Source organism: Oryx dammah, unplaced genomic scaffold, assembly GCF_014754425.2.
Source record: "Oryx dammah isolate SB20612 unplaced genomic scaffold, SCBI_Odam_1.1 HiC_scaffold_25, whole genome shotgun sequence".
NCBI lineage: Eukaryota > Metazoa > Chordata > Mammalia > Artiodactyla > Bovidae > Oryx > Oryx dammah.
Window position 1 is genome coordinate 104,052,910 of NW_024070209.1, and position 14,378 is coordinate 104,067,287.

At 64.2% G+C, this 14,378-nt stretch overlaps 1 protein-coding gene across 2 annotated transcripts in view; it reads left to right on the plus strand.

The window, feature by feature from the left end:
* Window positions 1-14,378, plus strand: part of COL5A1 (collagen type V alpha 1 chain) — a 137,976-nt gene that overhangs the window by 54,734 nt on the left and 68,864 nt on the right. For both annotated transcript variants that reach the window (XM_040225636.1, XM_040225637.1), the window contains exons 5-12: window positions 184-315; window positions 1,619-1,756; window positions 2,560-2,811; window positions 3,712-3,879; window positions 4,009-4,065; window positions 7,242-7,283; window positions 7,491-7,553; window positions 13,906-13,980. In XM_040225636.1, coding sequence (XP_040081570.1) covers window positions 184-315; window positions 1,619-1,756; window positions 2,560-2,811; window positions 3,712-3,879; window positions 4,009-4,065; window positions 7,242-7,283; window positions 7,491-7,553; window positions 13,906-13,980 — 927 coding nt within the window. The remainder of the gene's footprint in view (window positions 1-183; window positions 316-1,618; window positions 1,757-2,559; window positions 2,812-3,711; window positions 3,880-4,008; window positions 4,066-7,241; window positions 7,284-7,490; window positions 7,554-13,905; window positions 13,981-14,378) is intronic.

Below are 14,378 nucleotides of genomic sequence, written 5' to 3' on the forward strand. Positions count from 1 at the left end.
TGGGTGGGTTGATGGGTGGGTGGGTGGGTGGGTTGATGGGTGGGTGGGTGGGTGGCTTGGGTGAGGCAGCTCCCCCACAGGAAATCTGGCCCTGAGGACCAGCTCTCAGGTGCCAGGCAGTTCTCCTGGGTGCCCAGCGGGCCCCCTCTGTGCCACTTGCTCAGAACTTCTCTCCTCTCCCAGGGTGACATCCAGCAGCTGCTCCTCGTCTCGGACCACCGGGCGGCTTACGATTACTGTGAGCATTATAGCCCAGACTGCGACACAGCCGTCCCCGACAAACCCCAGTCTCAGGACCCCAACCCAGACGAATATGTGAGTCCTGGTGGGGGCTGTGGCCACACCTTGGGAGGGGCGGGGATGGAGGGACACAGAGGCCACGGGACCCCCGTTTCAAGTAAACCCACTGAGCAAGACGACAGTCGGTCCAGGGGACGAGGTGGAGCCCTGACTCGCTTTACGAAGCGCTCTGTGCTCCAAAGCGACCGAGTCACGGAGCATGTTGGTCAAGAGCGTTTCACACAAGTTTCTGGGTCAGGAGAGCCAGAGCTGGGCTCAGCACTGGGGCGGGCTCTGAGCGAGCGGGAACGCTGCAGGTGCCCTCGGGGACCGTCTGGAGCTTGCGGGACAGGAGGGGCTCAGCGCTGTCCCAGCACAGCGACGGGTGCCCTGACTCCCAGAGCAGCAGGGACTGCGAGGGCCAGCCTGTCCCGAGAGCTCCCGGGTCGTGTCTGATGCCGCCATCTGCCTACTGGGACTGGGTGTCTGGGGCCAGCCCGCCCGTCCACCCACTCCCAAAGTCCAGCAGCACCCCAGCTGACTTGATTGTCAGTTCTTGGCACCATTTGCAAATCCTCTCTCCTCCCTGCTCAGGTTTGACTCCTGTTTCCTTTAAGTAAAATTTGGGCCTACCGTTTACTTCTCCGCTGAGTGCCCCTTCTTTCACAAGCAGTCAGGAGACGAGGCTGCGCTCCGTGAAGCCCCGCGGTCTTGGCTCAGACGTGTCTTGGATTCAGTCACTAAGCCGTGTCTGACTCTTTTCCACCCTCTGGACGAGAGCCCGCCAGGTTTCTCTGACCCTGAGGTTTTCCCAGGCGAGAGCACTGGATCGGGTTGCCGTTTCCTCCTCAGGAGGTCTCCCCACATCCTGAGAAGGGGGTGGACAGTCCTCCCCTCTGGGTCCCTCAGCCAAGGCCTCCCAGCCACCCCCAGGCTCCCGCCCATACAGAGGGCAGTACCCTCTGTGTCGTCCTCCGGAAAGTCCCTCCCGTGTGGTCTGGGCCTTCCGTGGAGGTCAGGGGGCCCCGGGCGGCAGCAGCATTGCCAGCAGAGCCCACGGTCCGGCTGGCAGTCCTGGCCCTTGGGCACTCAAGGTCAGACCATCTGGACCTTTCAGAGGGCATGGGGGCCTGTTTCCTCCCCAGGACTCCCCGAGGGGCTGACTCTGCTCCCCGGGAGCTGGGGGGTGCGTCTGTCAGACCCACAGGGTTGGCGCCTAGGGCAGGGCACAGCTTGTGGGGTCCGCTCTTACTGTCTGAGCCCGCAGGGGAGACACAGGCTGGCGTCCTGGTGGGGCAGGGGGCTCCAGCCCTCCTCACGCGACCCCGTTTGCTCTCAGTACCCAGATGGAGACAATGAAGGCGACACCTATTACTACGAGTACCCCTACTACGAGGACACGGACGACACGGGCAAGGACCCCGTCCCCACCAAGACGCCCGTGGAAGCTGCTCGGGAGACCACAGAGGTGCCCGAGGTCTGGTCCCCGGGGCCGTGGTGCGGGGTGGGGGGGGTGGCCGAGGTCCAGTCCCTGGGGGCTGTGGTGTGGGGTGGGGGGTGGTCCCTGGGGGCCGTGGGGCAGGGTGGGGGAGTGGTCCCTGGGGGCCATGGTGCAGGGTGGAGGGCATGGCCAAGGTCTGGCCCCTGGGTCGAGGGAGGGGGATAAGGAGGCCTTGGCGAGAATGGGGGGCCGTGTGGTGATGTGTGGAGACCAGGTGTGGTATGGGTAGGAGCTTGGCAGGAAAATGAGGGACCAGGGACTGTATGCACTTTGTCCACGGGGAGTGTGGGGCCGAGGGCTTCCCACGGTATGGGGGACTCGTGGGGACATGGGTATGATGGGACACAGCCCCTCCCCACGGAGAGCCCGGGACACTGGCCTGTGTGGCTCTCAGAGTCTGGAAGCTTCTCTTCCTCTTATTTTTGGCTGCTAGATGGCTTGCGGGGTCTTAGTTCCCCTACCAGGGGTTGAACCCAGGCCCTCGGCAGTAAGAGCGTGGAGGCTTAACCACTGGACCGCCAGGGAATTCCCTGTTATCTCACTCTTTAAGAAATCGTGATAGCTCACCCTGTCCGGGGGTGTGATCCCAGGTTTAGTCATGCACAGCACGGCCCGGGGCTGGGCTGCCTCCCCCGGACCGAGGGGCCCCTGCGCCCCCGTCCACAGGGTCCAGCTGGCCGATGGGTCTGCCTCCCTCTCCAGCCTCGGAGGAAACCCCAGACCTGGTCCCACCACGCTGGCTGTCCCCCTAACCCTGCGTGTCTGTGCCCGGCTCTCAGGAGCTGACCCAGCCCCCGACGGAAGCCCCTTCGGCGCCCAGCACCACCGAGGGCCCTGGGAAGGAGGAGGACCCCGGCATTGGCGACTACGACTACGTGCCCAGTGAGGACTACTACACGCCACCCCCTTACGAGGACTTCGGCTACGGCGAAGGCATCGAGAACCCGGATGAGAACCCTGACCAGCCCCCGGACCAGGGCGCCCGGGCCGAGGTTCCCACCAGCACGGTCCTCACCTCCAACGGCTCCAACGTAATTGCTTCCCTGCGAGCGGGCTGGGCCCCTGGGCTCCTCCTCTGTCCTCACTGTGCAGTCCTGGGGTGGCGGCCCTGTCCCCTTCCCCACCATACCTGGCGCTTGGCAGCCGGGCGTGTTAGACGCTCCCGGGGCCCCACAAGTTTAGAATCACCGACTGGCTGGGTGGGTCTCAGTGCTATCAGCGTCTGATCGGCAGGATGGGCGGGATGAACCCCGGCCTCCAGGGTCAGGTGGCGATGGCTGAGGTCACGCGTGTTGGCAGCTGTGCTCTTGTCTGTGGCCTGGGAGGGGGACAGGCCCATGAGCGGGGGTCAGGCAGGCAGACGAGACACGACCCTACTTGAAATCTCCACTGGTGACTGACCTTGGACGGTGATGTCCCCGCCTCTAAAGAAGCCAGTGGTCTCACTCACAGCCTGGCGCCCGTGCGCCGCCCCCACCAGGGTCATTGCCAACTTTCCAGGTTGAAGAGGGCTTTGGCGCGGCCAGGGCACACAGCGGATGCTTGGAAATAGCCCCCGTGTGATGCTGAGTTCTGGATGGCCAGAGGGCACGCACACAGGGCTGTGGGGGGCTCAGACCCCTCTGCCAGCAGGCAAGGGGTTACGGACATGTTACCCCAGGGCCCTGGGCCCGAGGCGGAGCCCCTGGTGGCCGGGGCTCCCCAAGTGCGCAGGACAGTCTGGCGCGCATGGCTGTCCCTGTGCAGCTCTGGTTTGCCACGGGCTTGTAAGGGTTTGGGGCGAGTTTCCCCCCATGAGAGGCAGACAGTGCCTCCCAGCAAGTGAGCCCCCAGGCTCCCCATGTCCTGTGACCGGGGAGGCCGCGGTCCTTCGTGCCTCCTGGCCGGGGGCCTGTGTCTCCTACCCGTGACCCCCTCTGCCCTCCCCCCAGCCGGCCCCACCTCCGGAGGAGGGGATGGACGACCTGGAGGGAGAGTTCACGGAAGAAACCATCAAGAACCTGGACGAGAGCTACTACGACCCGTACTACGACCCCACCATCTCCCCATCGGAGATCGGGCCAGGCATGCCTGCCAACCAGGACACCATCTATGAAGGGGTGAGTGGCCGCGGAGGGCGCCTCCCTGGGCCTCGGGTGGGGACCCCCTGCCTCGTCAGCCATTCGGATCTTGTGTAACCTGAGCCTTTTTCCTCCTCCTCCCCTCTCTCTGCATCTCATGAACCCCAGATCGGAGGGCCTCGGGGCGAGAAAGGTCAAAAAGGAGAACCCGCCATCATCGAACCGGTAAGACACTTTCTTATTTCTCTCTCTGGAACCGGCAGGGTCGGGTCAGGGATCGCATCTTGGGGGCTTGTGGTGGGTTAGGTAGGATGGGGACCCTACTCTGCTCCCAGGGGACCCCTGAACCTCTGTGCCCCCGGGCCACTGTGAGGAGCCACGTGACCTCACGGATGCCGCATGCTGCTTTGAAAAATCCCTGGGCAGGAGAAGGGTCTGGACCTCGACTGGAGGGGGGTGTCTGCTGAGATTCAAATGGGTCAGGACCCTTGGTGCCGCACGTCCAGGATCCAGGCACATCACCATGCCTCCAGTCCAGCTCAAGAAGGAGACTCGGCTCTGGGAGGGAGGGAGCCCCCCACGGGAGGGCAGAGGGGGTTAGGAGCTCTAGTGGGGACCTGGAGCCGCCGGTCCAGGGCAGGGAGGACCCGTTCTCCCTACAGCTGGTGAAACAGGTGAGCTTGGTTTTCAGCCCTCTCTAGGGGATTTAATAAAACAGCTCCACGCCCAAACTCCCATTGAATAAAACTGCCCTGTGCCCGGCAGTGGGGCCAGGGGCGAGTTGAGCAAAATGACTGTTGGTAACGCCTTAACCTTGGGAAGAAGTTGTGCGTGCCCCTCGTGGGTTTGTGGGTGTTCGCGGGGTCCCACGTCCTCTGCCCTCAGGGAGCCGTGCCTGGCTGGGAGCACCAGGGCCCACCCCGTAGCCTGAGGCCCTGGCCCTGACCCGGGGCGGGCAAGGAGCCAGGCCATCAGCAGGAGGAGGAGGAGGGGTGCCCTGCAGCCACATGTTGGGGGCCAGCAGGCTGCTCTGGACACGGGAGCGGGGAGGGCTTGGCTGCCAGGGTCCAGTCCTGACACGCCCTCCAAAAGCGGGTGGTCCTGACACGCCCTCCAAAAGCGGGAGGGTCACCAGCCTGGGGCCCGGGGCTCGGGCTTCCTCTGCCGCCAGCACCCAGGTCCTGGCAGCTGATCCCAGGGCGTGACTCCAGTGGAGGCCCCAGGGTCCCCCGACCCCGGGGCCCCTGGCGTGGGAACTGAGGCAGTCCCCGTCCTTCCGTGGAACTGGGAAGGTTCTTTTGGAGTGTCGTCCCCCTTAGAGGCACCGGGAGCCGGGGTGTCAGGACGAGTGCTCTGCACTCCCCCAACCCCCTAGCCTGTCCCAGCTCCCGCGGGGCTGCAGCCACTGGGCACACACAGCCTGTTCTCAGGCTCCGGATATCCCCTTTCCAGTGCTCCCCGAGGGTGAGGGATGGGGATGCAGGGGAAGGGGGCAGGGTGCCAGGGGAGGGGCCCAAGGCCAGGTAGCCCCTTGCTTGGTGACATGGAGCATCCTGACACCAGGACATCCGACTCTGGGAGGGCCTGCCCAGGCTCTCGGTCCAGAGGAGCATCCTGTTCGCCCGTTCCCCCGGCCTGGGCTGCCCCTGTTCGAGGGCCGTAGCATCCAGGTCTGGATGGAAGCTGGTGGGGGTGGGGCGCAGGGTGTCCAGCTGCCAGGCTCCACCGAAGAGGGTGGGCGGAGACGCAGGCTGAGAACAGAGAAGCAGTCCAACACAGCGCGTCTGCAGGACGTCTGGTCCAGCCTCCTCCGGGGGCCATCTGGATGCGCTCTGGCCCCATCATTCCCTCTAGCCCAGCCCCTAGCCTGTTCAGAGTACCCGTGGGGCGAGGCCAGTCCCTCTGGGGACACCATGCAAGCAGTTGGAACGTCTCAACCTGGAACATCGCCGGCTGTCCTCAAGTCTCAGCTCCCCACAAACAGAGGGCTGAGCCCTGGGAGGCGGCGGACGTGGTCTTAACACATCCTGGCCCGTGGAGGTCGGGGGGCTGCTTGCTCTCTCCCACCTGCCCCAGTGACCTCCCTCCGGGGCGTGTGACTCGCTGTCCACGGAGCTCTTGGAACCAGCTCCTCTTTCCATCCATCCATCTCAGGGACATTTCCCGCCAGAGCTGTTGCTCACTGAGAACCGGTACCCACTGTCATGGGTCAGCATTGCCAGGGGCTCCTTGAAAGGACAGGACTCCCCCAGGGTGGGGGGGACTCAGGTCAATGAGACCTGGTGCTCCAGGCTGCGCTGGGGCCTCAGGGACCCGGCGTCTCCCCGTCCAGTGGCCTGAGTCACCTGGTGAAGGCCCATCGCAGGCACGTCCAGCCTCTTCCATGGTTTAAGGAAGGTTTTCTGGGCCCCGCTGCTTAGCAGATGGACAGCCCGCCCTGAAGAGTTGTGTGGGGCTCGGCTAAGGCTGAGACCCTTGCCCTGGCGGGTGTGGACTGGGGCCTCTGCAGGAAGACCCCCTCTTTGTGTCTTGGGAGTGCTCCTTGGTGGGGTGGTGGCCGCGGGTCCCTTCCCCGCTCCTGGGAAAGTGCAGGCCCCCGGCCCCCAGCTCTCCCCAGGCCCGCCACCCTCCTGTGAGGGCCCCCGCTCCAGGACGGCTCCCTGAGAACAGAGGCGGTGTGTCCGTGGCGCGGCAGCCAGGGCTGTCTCCCTCGGTCCCGGCTCAGTTCTGAGCCTGCTCCGCTGCCGTGGTCAGAGGAGCCAGGGAAGCTGAGAGTGAGGAGGCGGCTGGAGGAACTCGGTGTGCGCGCCTCGTGGGCACACAGCTCTGAGCGCACGTCCGTGTGACATCAGGCGCCCCAGTGGGGAGGACGAGGCCTGGTGTCCCACAGCGAGGCGGGGGGCGGAGGCCGCGTGGACCTGGGCTCGGCAGGGGGCGGGGCTGGAGGAGGGAGGGGGCGGGGCCCAGCGCGGCCTGTCTGAGGGGCCCCGGCCTGTGGCCCCACCTCCTCTTGTCCCGCTGAACTCCCAGGCTACTGTCTCCGCCCTCATTGGGCCCTCGGCCTGGGGTCATTGCCCCCTGGGCTGCCATCGAGGAGGCCTGCCTGGGCACTGCCCCCGGGGACAGGAGGCCAGCAGTCAGGCCGGGGGCTGGCCCCCTCTGTCCTCTGGCTGGAGGAGCTCAGAGCTCAGTCACCGCGGCCCCCGCCACAGCCCCACGGCAGAGGCTGCTGCTCCAGACCCGTGCCCGGGCAGGGGGTGCAGACCCGGAGGCCTGGGCCTCGGTCTTAAGGGCCGGCCTGCCTGGAAGCCGTCCTTGGGGCTGGGGCTGGGGTGCCGGGCCCGCGTTTCGGGATGGGGAGGCCGTCCTAGGGGCTCAGACGCTCTCCCTGTCTCTTCCAGGGCATGCTCCTGGAGGGGCCGCCCGGCCCCGAAGGCCCTGCGGTGAGTGTCCTGTGTTACTTCCCGTGACTTGTAGGGGGTCCTCGGAGGTGCAGGGAGGCCCCTTAATGCTCCTGGATGGAAATCAGGGGCGGACGCCCTGGGGTGGGCACTCGCCCGGCTCCCTACGCCCACCCCCGCCCTCTCCTGGCAGGCGGGCACCGCCCTGTGGCTGCATCTTTACCTGCCTGATTTTGTGTTTAATTCTAGGGCCTCCCAGGACCTCCAGGAACGATGGGCCCCACAGGCCAAGTGGGTGACCCTGGAGAAAGGGTAAGCACAGCCCCTGGGATCCCGGGCCCTGTGGCCTCGTCTGGGCGGCCCCCCCGTGTCGGGGCCGGCCTTGTCCTCACACGCACCGGTGACCACAACGCACCAACGTCCTTCCCCAAACCGCCCCGACCCGGTCACGTCGCACGCCTCCCCTTACCGCGCCCGCTGTCCTCTGATGTTTAGGGGTGGACCGTTGCCTGGCTCTGAGCTGGGGACAGCAGCACCGGCAAGGAGCTGGGTCGTGAACCCCTGGGGGCTCCAGGGAGGGCGGTGCACAGTGGTGGCCCCGTGGCCGGGCGTTAATGGGGCTCACACTCGGGTGCCTGGGGCTCCCGGGCCCGCGGTGTCCTCCCCCTCACTCCAGCTTCCTTGTTAGAAACCAGGCGACAGACGCCGGAGAACTTGCTCTGGGTCTGAGGGGCCGTCCCCGGCCGCCCTGGGTGGCTGCAGGGGAGACGCGGCTGAGCCCTGGACGCCGAGATTTCGCTCTGACACCTCGTGGGGGCTTGGGGGTACTGCAGCCCTGCGCCTTCTCTTCCACCTTGACTTTTTCCTTCTCGTTTTTCCTGCTGGTCTAATGAACGTGGATGTGAGCATGGCCAGACTCAGCGCTGATAACCAGGTGCGGCTGTACATTAGAGGCCCTGGGAACGTGTCTGCACCTGAGAGACGCCTGGCACGCGGCCCGGGGCAGAGCAGGGACCTCTCGGTTTCGGGGAGGATGTGGCTGGGGTCTGCTTCCAGGGGCGTGTCTGGCTGTCAGGCGCTGGGGCTTTGGGGCGATGCTCCTGGCGCCGCGAGGCACCGCCCGTAGACGGAGCAGGGGGGTGCGTGGCCTAAGAGGGCAGCCGGGTTGGACTGGGCGCCAGACGAGCTCTCGCCGTGTTGCTTCCCTGAGCCTGTGGCTTGGGGGCCAGAGTAGGGGCCCTGGCTCTGTGGCGGCCTGAGTCGCGCCTGGCCTTCCCATGCGTCCATGCCACTTCCTCCCTGGCTACAGCTGAATAAGTGAGACAAGCGGGTGAGGAGCCCATCCTCCCACCCGGGACCCGGGGCTGCCGACTCTAACCCAGCTCGCCCCACAGGTCTGTGTGAGGCGGGACGACAGCCGTGTCCCCTCACAGAGCACCCTCGGATGGACCCAGGGGTGGGCCAGGTTCAGACGTCAGCGAGAACAGACGTCTCTCTTGGATGTGGGATTGGACGCCGTCCACCGGGGCCATGGATAGCACAGACCACGTCTCCCGTCAGCCTCGGCCCTGCTTCGAGGGTCCGCCCGTCCACCTGGCATGTTCCCCAAGTTTCACGGCGCTGGGCCCTGGTCTGGTGCTGAGGGTCTAAATGCTTCTGACACATCTAGGGGGCGGAGGCCCCTGACCGTGAAAGCTGGGCCTTTTAGAGCTGAGCTCTCTGGAGTTCGAGGCAGGGTCCAGGAGACGGGGACCAGGGTGGGGTGGGCAGACAGATCAGCTGCTCTACAGCTTTCTGTTCTTGGAGTGGGAAGGGAAGCCGCAACCCCCCGGCCCTCCCGGGCCCCTTCCCAGGGGGACGGGCTGATTCCAGGAGCTGAGCACTGCCCACCCTTGGGGCCCAGTTCTCTTCCAAGGATCGTCCCTGCTCACAGCTGAGCATCCTCTCAATGCCCGGATCTCCTGGTTGTCTGCTTGTTAGCTGTGAAAGAGCACTGCATGCAGAGTCAGGACGCTGCGCTGCCTCCGCCAGCAGGGCGACCTCGGGATCCCCGTGGAGGAGACGAGAAGCTTTACCCTCTTAGGTTTCATCCGTGGGACGAGCAAACTAAACTGAGCAAAGACCTTAAAAGGAGAAAGGATAAATCATCTCATTAATGTTTCTAATTTCACACGCACAGAGGGCTTCATAGAGAAGTGAAAACCTAAGTGGTTAGACTTGGGAACTTATATACCATTTTAACAAAAACCAATACACTGTGGAGAAGTGATTACAAAATACACGGTGGGAGGGGGCAGAAACTCACAGAAGGTAAGGGTGGTTTCAGGAAGGTCTGTTTATGCAGACTCACCTGAGTGCCCACTGTCCGTCTCGAGTGATAGGGTTGCCCCCGCTTCCCGGCATCCTGGTTCGGGGCGGGGGCTGCTGGAGAATTCCCACCACCTTGCAAAGGGAAGCGTGTGTCCTGCTTTTAGGCTGACTCGGGGAGGGCAGGGGCCTTCCCCGCATCTGTGAGTTCTCAGTTGAAGTGGCATGTTTGGGGTGGCATGTTCTGATCACCGTCATCTGCTTGGCCTCATATGCCCGTCTGCACGTGAGAGCTGCTCGCCGGGGAATCTGGAAGATCCTCGCCCTTTCCGCCCCTGCCCGCCCCGATCCTGGGACTCTGTAGCTCTTCTTTTTTAAAAAATAACGTTGCTTATTTATTTACGTATTTTTGGCTGTGCTGGGTATTCCTGGCAGTGCAGGCGTTTCTCTGGTTGTGGAGAGCAGGGTCTCCTCTCTAGCTGTGGTAGCTTCTCTGTTGCAGAGCGTGGGCTCTGGGCATGCTGGCTAGATTTACGCTCAGGTCTGAGGACTGGGCACAGCCCGGGTCCCTGCCACGTGGCCAGGATGCAGTGCCCACTGAGGCCCGTGGGAAGCTCTCAGCTCTGCAAAGGCCGTGGCAAGTGACCGCGGCTACCCACAGGGCAGGGCGTTGTACCATCTCCCGCTAGCTGGGCGCTGGGTGTGGGTCTTAGCCCCCCAGTGCCCCAGTGTGCCCGGGACGTCGTTCATGGAGCCGTCCAACCCAGGACACCTGGTTAGTCACCTGCTCTGCACAGCCGGGTGTCTCTGTGAGGTCCCGGCCACAAGCCGTGGTGATGCGGGCCTTCCCTGGGGGAGGTGGGGCCGTCCTCTCTGTGACCTGCTGGCCGCGCTCCGTGCTGTCATGAGGCGTTACTAGCATGGAGCTGGGGCCACCTGAGTCTCCTTGTTCACCCTGGACCCCCTGGAAGCCGGAAGGACCCTTTTTCATATTAAGGAGCATGCGGGGTGGGGGTCCTCCTGAGAGGGGCGGGCTGGGAGCAGAATCCCCTGGTGTCTCCCTCCAGGTCTGTCTGGCCCCCTGGGCTCAGAAGATGTCAGTGAGCTCGTCTGGGACTTCCTAGCCCCCTCCTGCTACAGGGCATGACCAAGGCGGGCAGTGGGTGGGGGTCCTTGCGGGAGGGGTGCGGCTTCCCCCCAGGCTCTGGCCCCGGCCGCAGGGGTAGCCAATGTTCAGATCTAGATTGGGAAGTGACCACTGCGAATGCCTCTGGCCTCCCCCAAACTGAGACTGCACAGGAGCGGAGCTGAGCGAACCACCCCGATGCTGAGGGTCTGAGGGCTGATGGGGCTCCTCTCCTTTTCCGGGCCTCTCTGAAGCGCGAAAGCAAACGTATCCCAGCGTGAAGACTCGCCTGGTCTCTGGTGCTCCCCGCCCAGCCCACTGCCTCTCTTTGTTGCGGGCTGCGGCCAGGCTCCGCAGCCAGACATGAGCCCCGATCCGCCTGCTGCTGAGTCCCGGGCTCTGGATCAGCGGGGCTGGAGCCAGCAGCCGCTTTCAAAGTGTCTGAGCTCTCTGTTTTCTCTTGTCTGCACCAGCGTGACGCCGGGACGGCCTCGGGAGAGCCCTCTGTTGACCTGGAAGGGCCCTTGTGTCTGTACCTGGTCTGTGTGTGACCTGCCCCGCAGCACCAGTGCTTTACAGCGTCTGCCTGGCCTGCTCAGGGCATTGATCAAAAGACACACAAAGGCCGGGCGGCTCTTCTTACGTCACCTGGAGCCTGGTGGCTGGGCCGTGCCCTGCGTCTGCCACAGGCCGTGGACAGAGCGGCCCTGTCCGCAGCTCGAGTCCAGTGGAGGGTGGCGGGGCGGCTGGGATGCAGACCCCTATTTTGGCTTGGGGGGCAGAGTCTTTGAGACACAGACCCCAGGGCCTGGCAGAGTTTGGCAGACGGCTTTTTCGAGCAGCGGTGAATACAGAGAGTACAGGCGCGGTGTACTGTGGGACTCGCATCAGATTTTAAGGTGTCAGGAGGATCCCTTAAAACGGGGGGTTTTCTCCCACAGGCAAACCTTCTCTCTCTCGGAGGGTTTCCAGACTTTTGTCTGTACCAACATGCTCTTGGGAATTGTTTTCAGTGTAGTGATAATGTCAGCACAAGGGCGAAGTAGCTTTGGGGCCCCGAGGCTGAATTTTCACCCCCACGGCTTAGAAAGGGCGGGGGGGGGGTCTTAGTGGGTGAGGGGCTGCCCCAGTGTGCTTCCTGGTTTCCAGCACACACACACACACGTGCGAGCCCGCACGACATGGGCGTGGACACTACGTGGACGGCCTCTCATCCCTGGGGCACATGGATCAACTCAGAGGCAGAAAGCTCAGTGGTGAGCAGCTGTCAGGGTAGAATTTCCAAGAGGAAGTCGGGCTGGCAAAACACATCCTGGGTTTTTCTTTTTTAAGTAAATTTTATCCTCTGGGAATTTTTTTTTTTTTTAATGGCAAGCAAGGACCATTTAGCTGTGCCTACGAGCAATAAAAAGTCGGGGTGGGGGGACCACAGAGACCCTCTGGCCCGGGAGTTCTGCTTCTCAGCGCCTGCCTGAGAAAGACGGTTAGACTCTCCCCTGACAGTCCAGTGGCTGGGGCTCCACGCTTCCCCTTCTGGGGTCAGGTTCCATCCCTGGGTGGGAATAAGGTCCACGTGCCGGGGGGCTCAGCCAAAAAAAAAAAAAAGGGAGGAAAGACGCCTGAAGCTCCATAACACAACCCCGTGCCCCCTAGTATAGACTCTGGACCCAAACACGCGTCAGAGGGGGACGGAGTCACTCAGTGACCAGCCTGTGAGGGCAGGGACCTCCGAGGCCACTGGAAGGAGTGAGGCTGAGCTCGCAAACAGGCCCCCACGTGCAGCAGAGGGAAGGTGCAGACTGCGGACACGCGTGCAAGCCCGTCTCCTTAAGGGAGAACCGCCCCCCGCCGCTCAGCCTGCAGACTCACAGGCGAGATTCGTATCGCGTGTTCGGTGCGTGTGCCTCCGGCCTCCCCGAGCACCTCCAGGCTTTTATCCTCGGCTACTCCTGGAGGAACAAGAGGGAGCCTTCACGTCCCGCTTTGCAGGCATCCGTGTTCTGCCACATTTCACAAGAGGAGGGATCGGCCCTGGAGTAAAACAACAGCCAAGGGGAAGACGGGCGGGCCCGGGCGTGCCCTTCCCAGCCCATCTGGGGTGGATCCCCGTGCTTGGTCCTCTGGGCCGGGGCTCGGGAGTCGGTTGCGTCTGCCCCGGGATCGCCGCGCTGCAGTCGTGAGCACCTGCTGCGTGCCAGGCTCCACCGGCACCCCCGCCATGGGCCAGTGGCGGTCCCTTTCACTGAGGGGCATGAGCTGCACTTGTCTGCACGCAAACCTCGCCCACAGCAAGCTGCTTGGGCGTCTGTCTGCCTCCGTGAAAAGCTGAGCGATAAAAACACTTCTTTGACAAGAAACCGTATTATTCATGTTACAGGGGTCTTTCCAGGTGGCGCTAGTGGTAAAGAACCCATCGGCCAATGCAGGAGACGTCAGAGACGAGGGTCTGATCCCCGGGTCGGGAAGCTCCCCTGGAGAAGGAAATGGCACCCCACTCCAGTACTCCTGCCTGGGGAATCCCACGGACAGAGGGGCCTGGTGGGCCACACACACTCCGTGGGGTCGCAAAGAGTCGGACGTAACTGAAGAGATGAGGCGCGCACGCATCCGCGCTGCATTCCCCTAGGCCTGTCCGGGGCCAGAATCAATCAGAGGCTCTGCCGGGGGCTGGGGGTGTCGGGGACCAGCCGGGTGAGCGTTGAGGTGGCGTCTGTGCAGAGATGGGGCCTCGAAGTTCTCCTTGTGTCCCTGTCTGTCCCCCAGGAATGCCAGCCCCTTGTGTCCGTCCAAATGAGCGGACGCGGCCCCTGTGGCATCTGCTCCACCCGCAGAGCCGAGGGGCCGGGGGATGAGCTGGCCTCTCAGCCACCGGCACCAGGGCCCTCGGGCTGCCCAGCCCAGGGGGGACACCCGGCAGGGACGCTCCTGGGGCCGTGGAAGCCCCAATGCCTCGCCCCTGCCTGCCTCCCACAGGGTGGCCTCTGCCGCTCTGGATTGCAGACCCTGGGCTTTCTGCCTCTCCCTTCGACTCTGCTCGGGTCCGGGGTCTCCTCAGCCTCAGCCCGCAGTGAAGCCCCCTCCTCCGGGCTCAGGATCTGCCCAGCCCGTGCCCAGGTCCTGCGTTGCTCTGCTCGCAGTGTGTTTCCCGGGGGCCCTGGCTCCGCCCCCTCATGTCGCTCCAGTCCAGCTCCCTCCCGGGCCCTGACCCACTCTCCTGCCTTCTGTCCGCAGGGTCCCCCTGGACGCCCAGGCCTTCCTGGCGCTGACGGGCTGCCCGGCCCCCCTGGAACCATGCTTATGCTGCCTGTGAGTGTACCTGTGGGGGCGGCGCTGGGGTGGGCGGGCTCGGGGCTCAGAGTGGGGGGGGTCCCTGGGCTGCTTCCAGGGGGTCGATCCCCTGACCCCAGATGGGCTCTAGCCTAGGCCAGGCGTCCTATGGAGATAGCTCCTGGGAGTGTCTTGCCGGCCCGGCAGGGTGGACGCCAAGGTTGAGGTCTCCATCTCTAACGGCGTCCAGGGCGGGAGCAGAGCCCAGCTCTGCAAGAAACCATGTGGCGTCTGCCTCCATCACCGCACACCTGCCCGCTCCCTTGGACCCCTGAGCCACCCCCGCCCTCCTTGAATGTGACCTGCTCCTGACCTTAGTGGTCTGCAGAGGACCCGGGCCGCTTCCCTCTCGGGGAGCCCAGGCCAGGAGGGCGAGT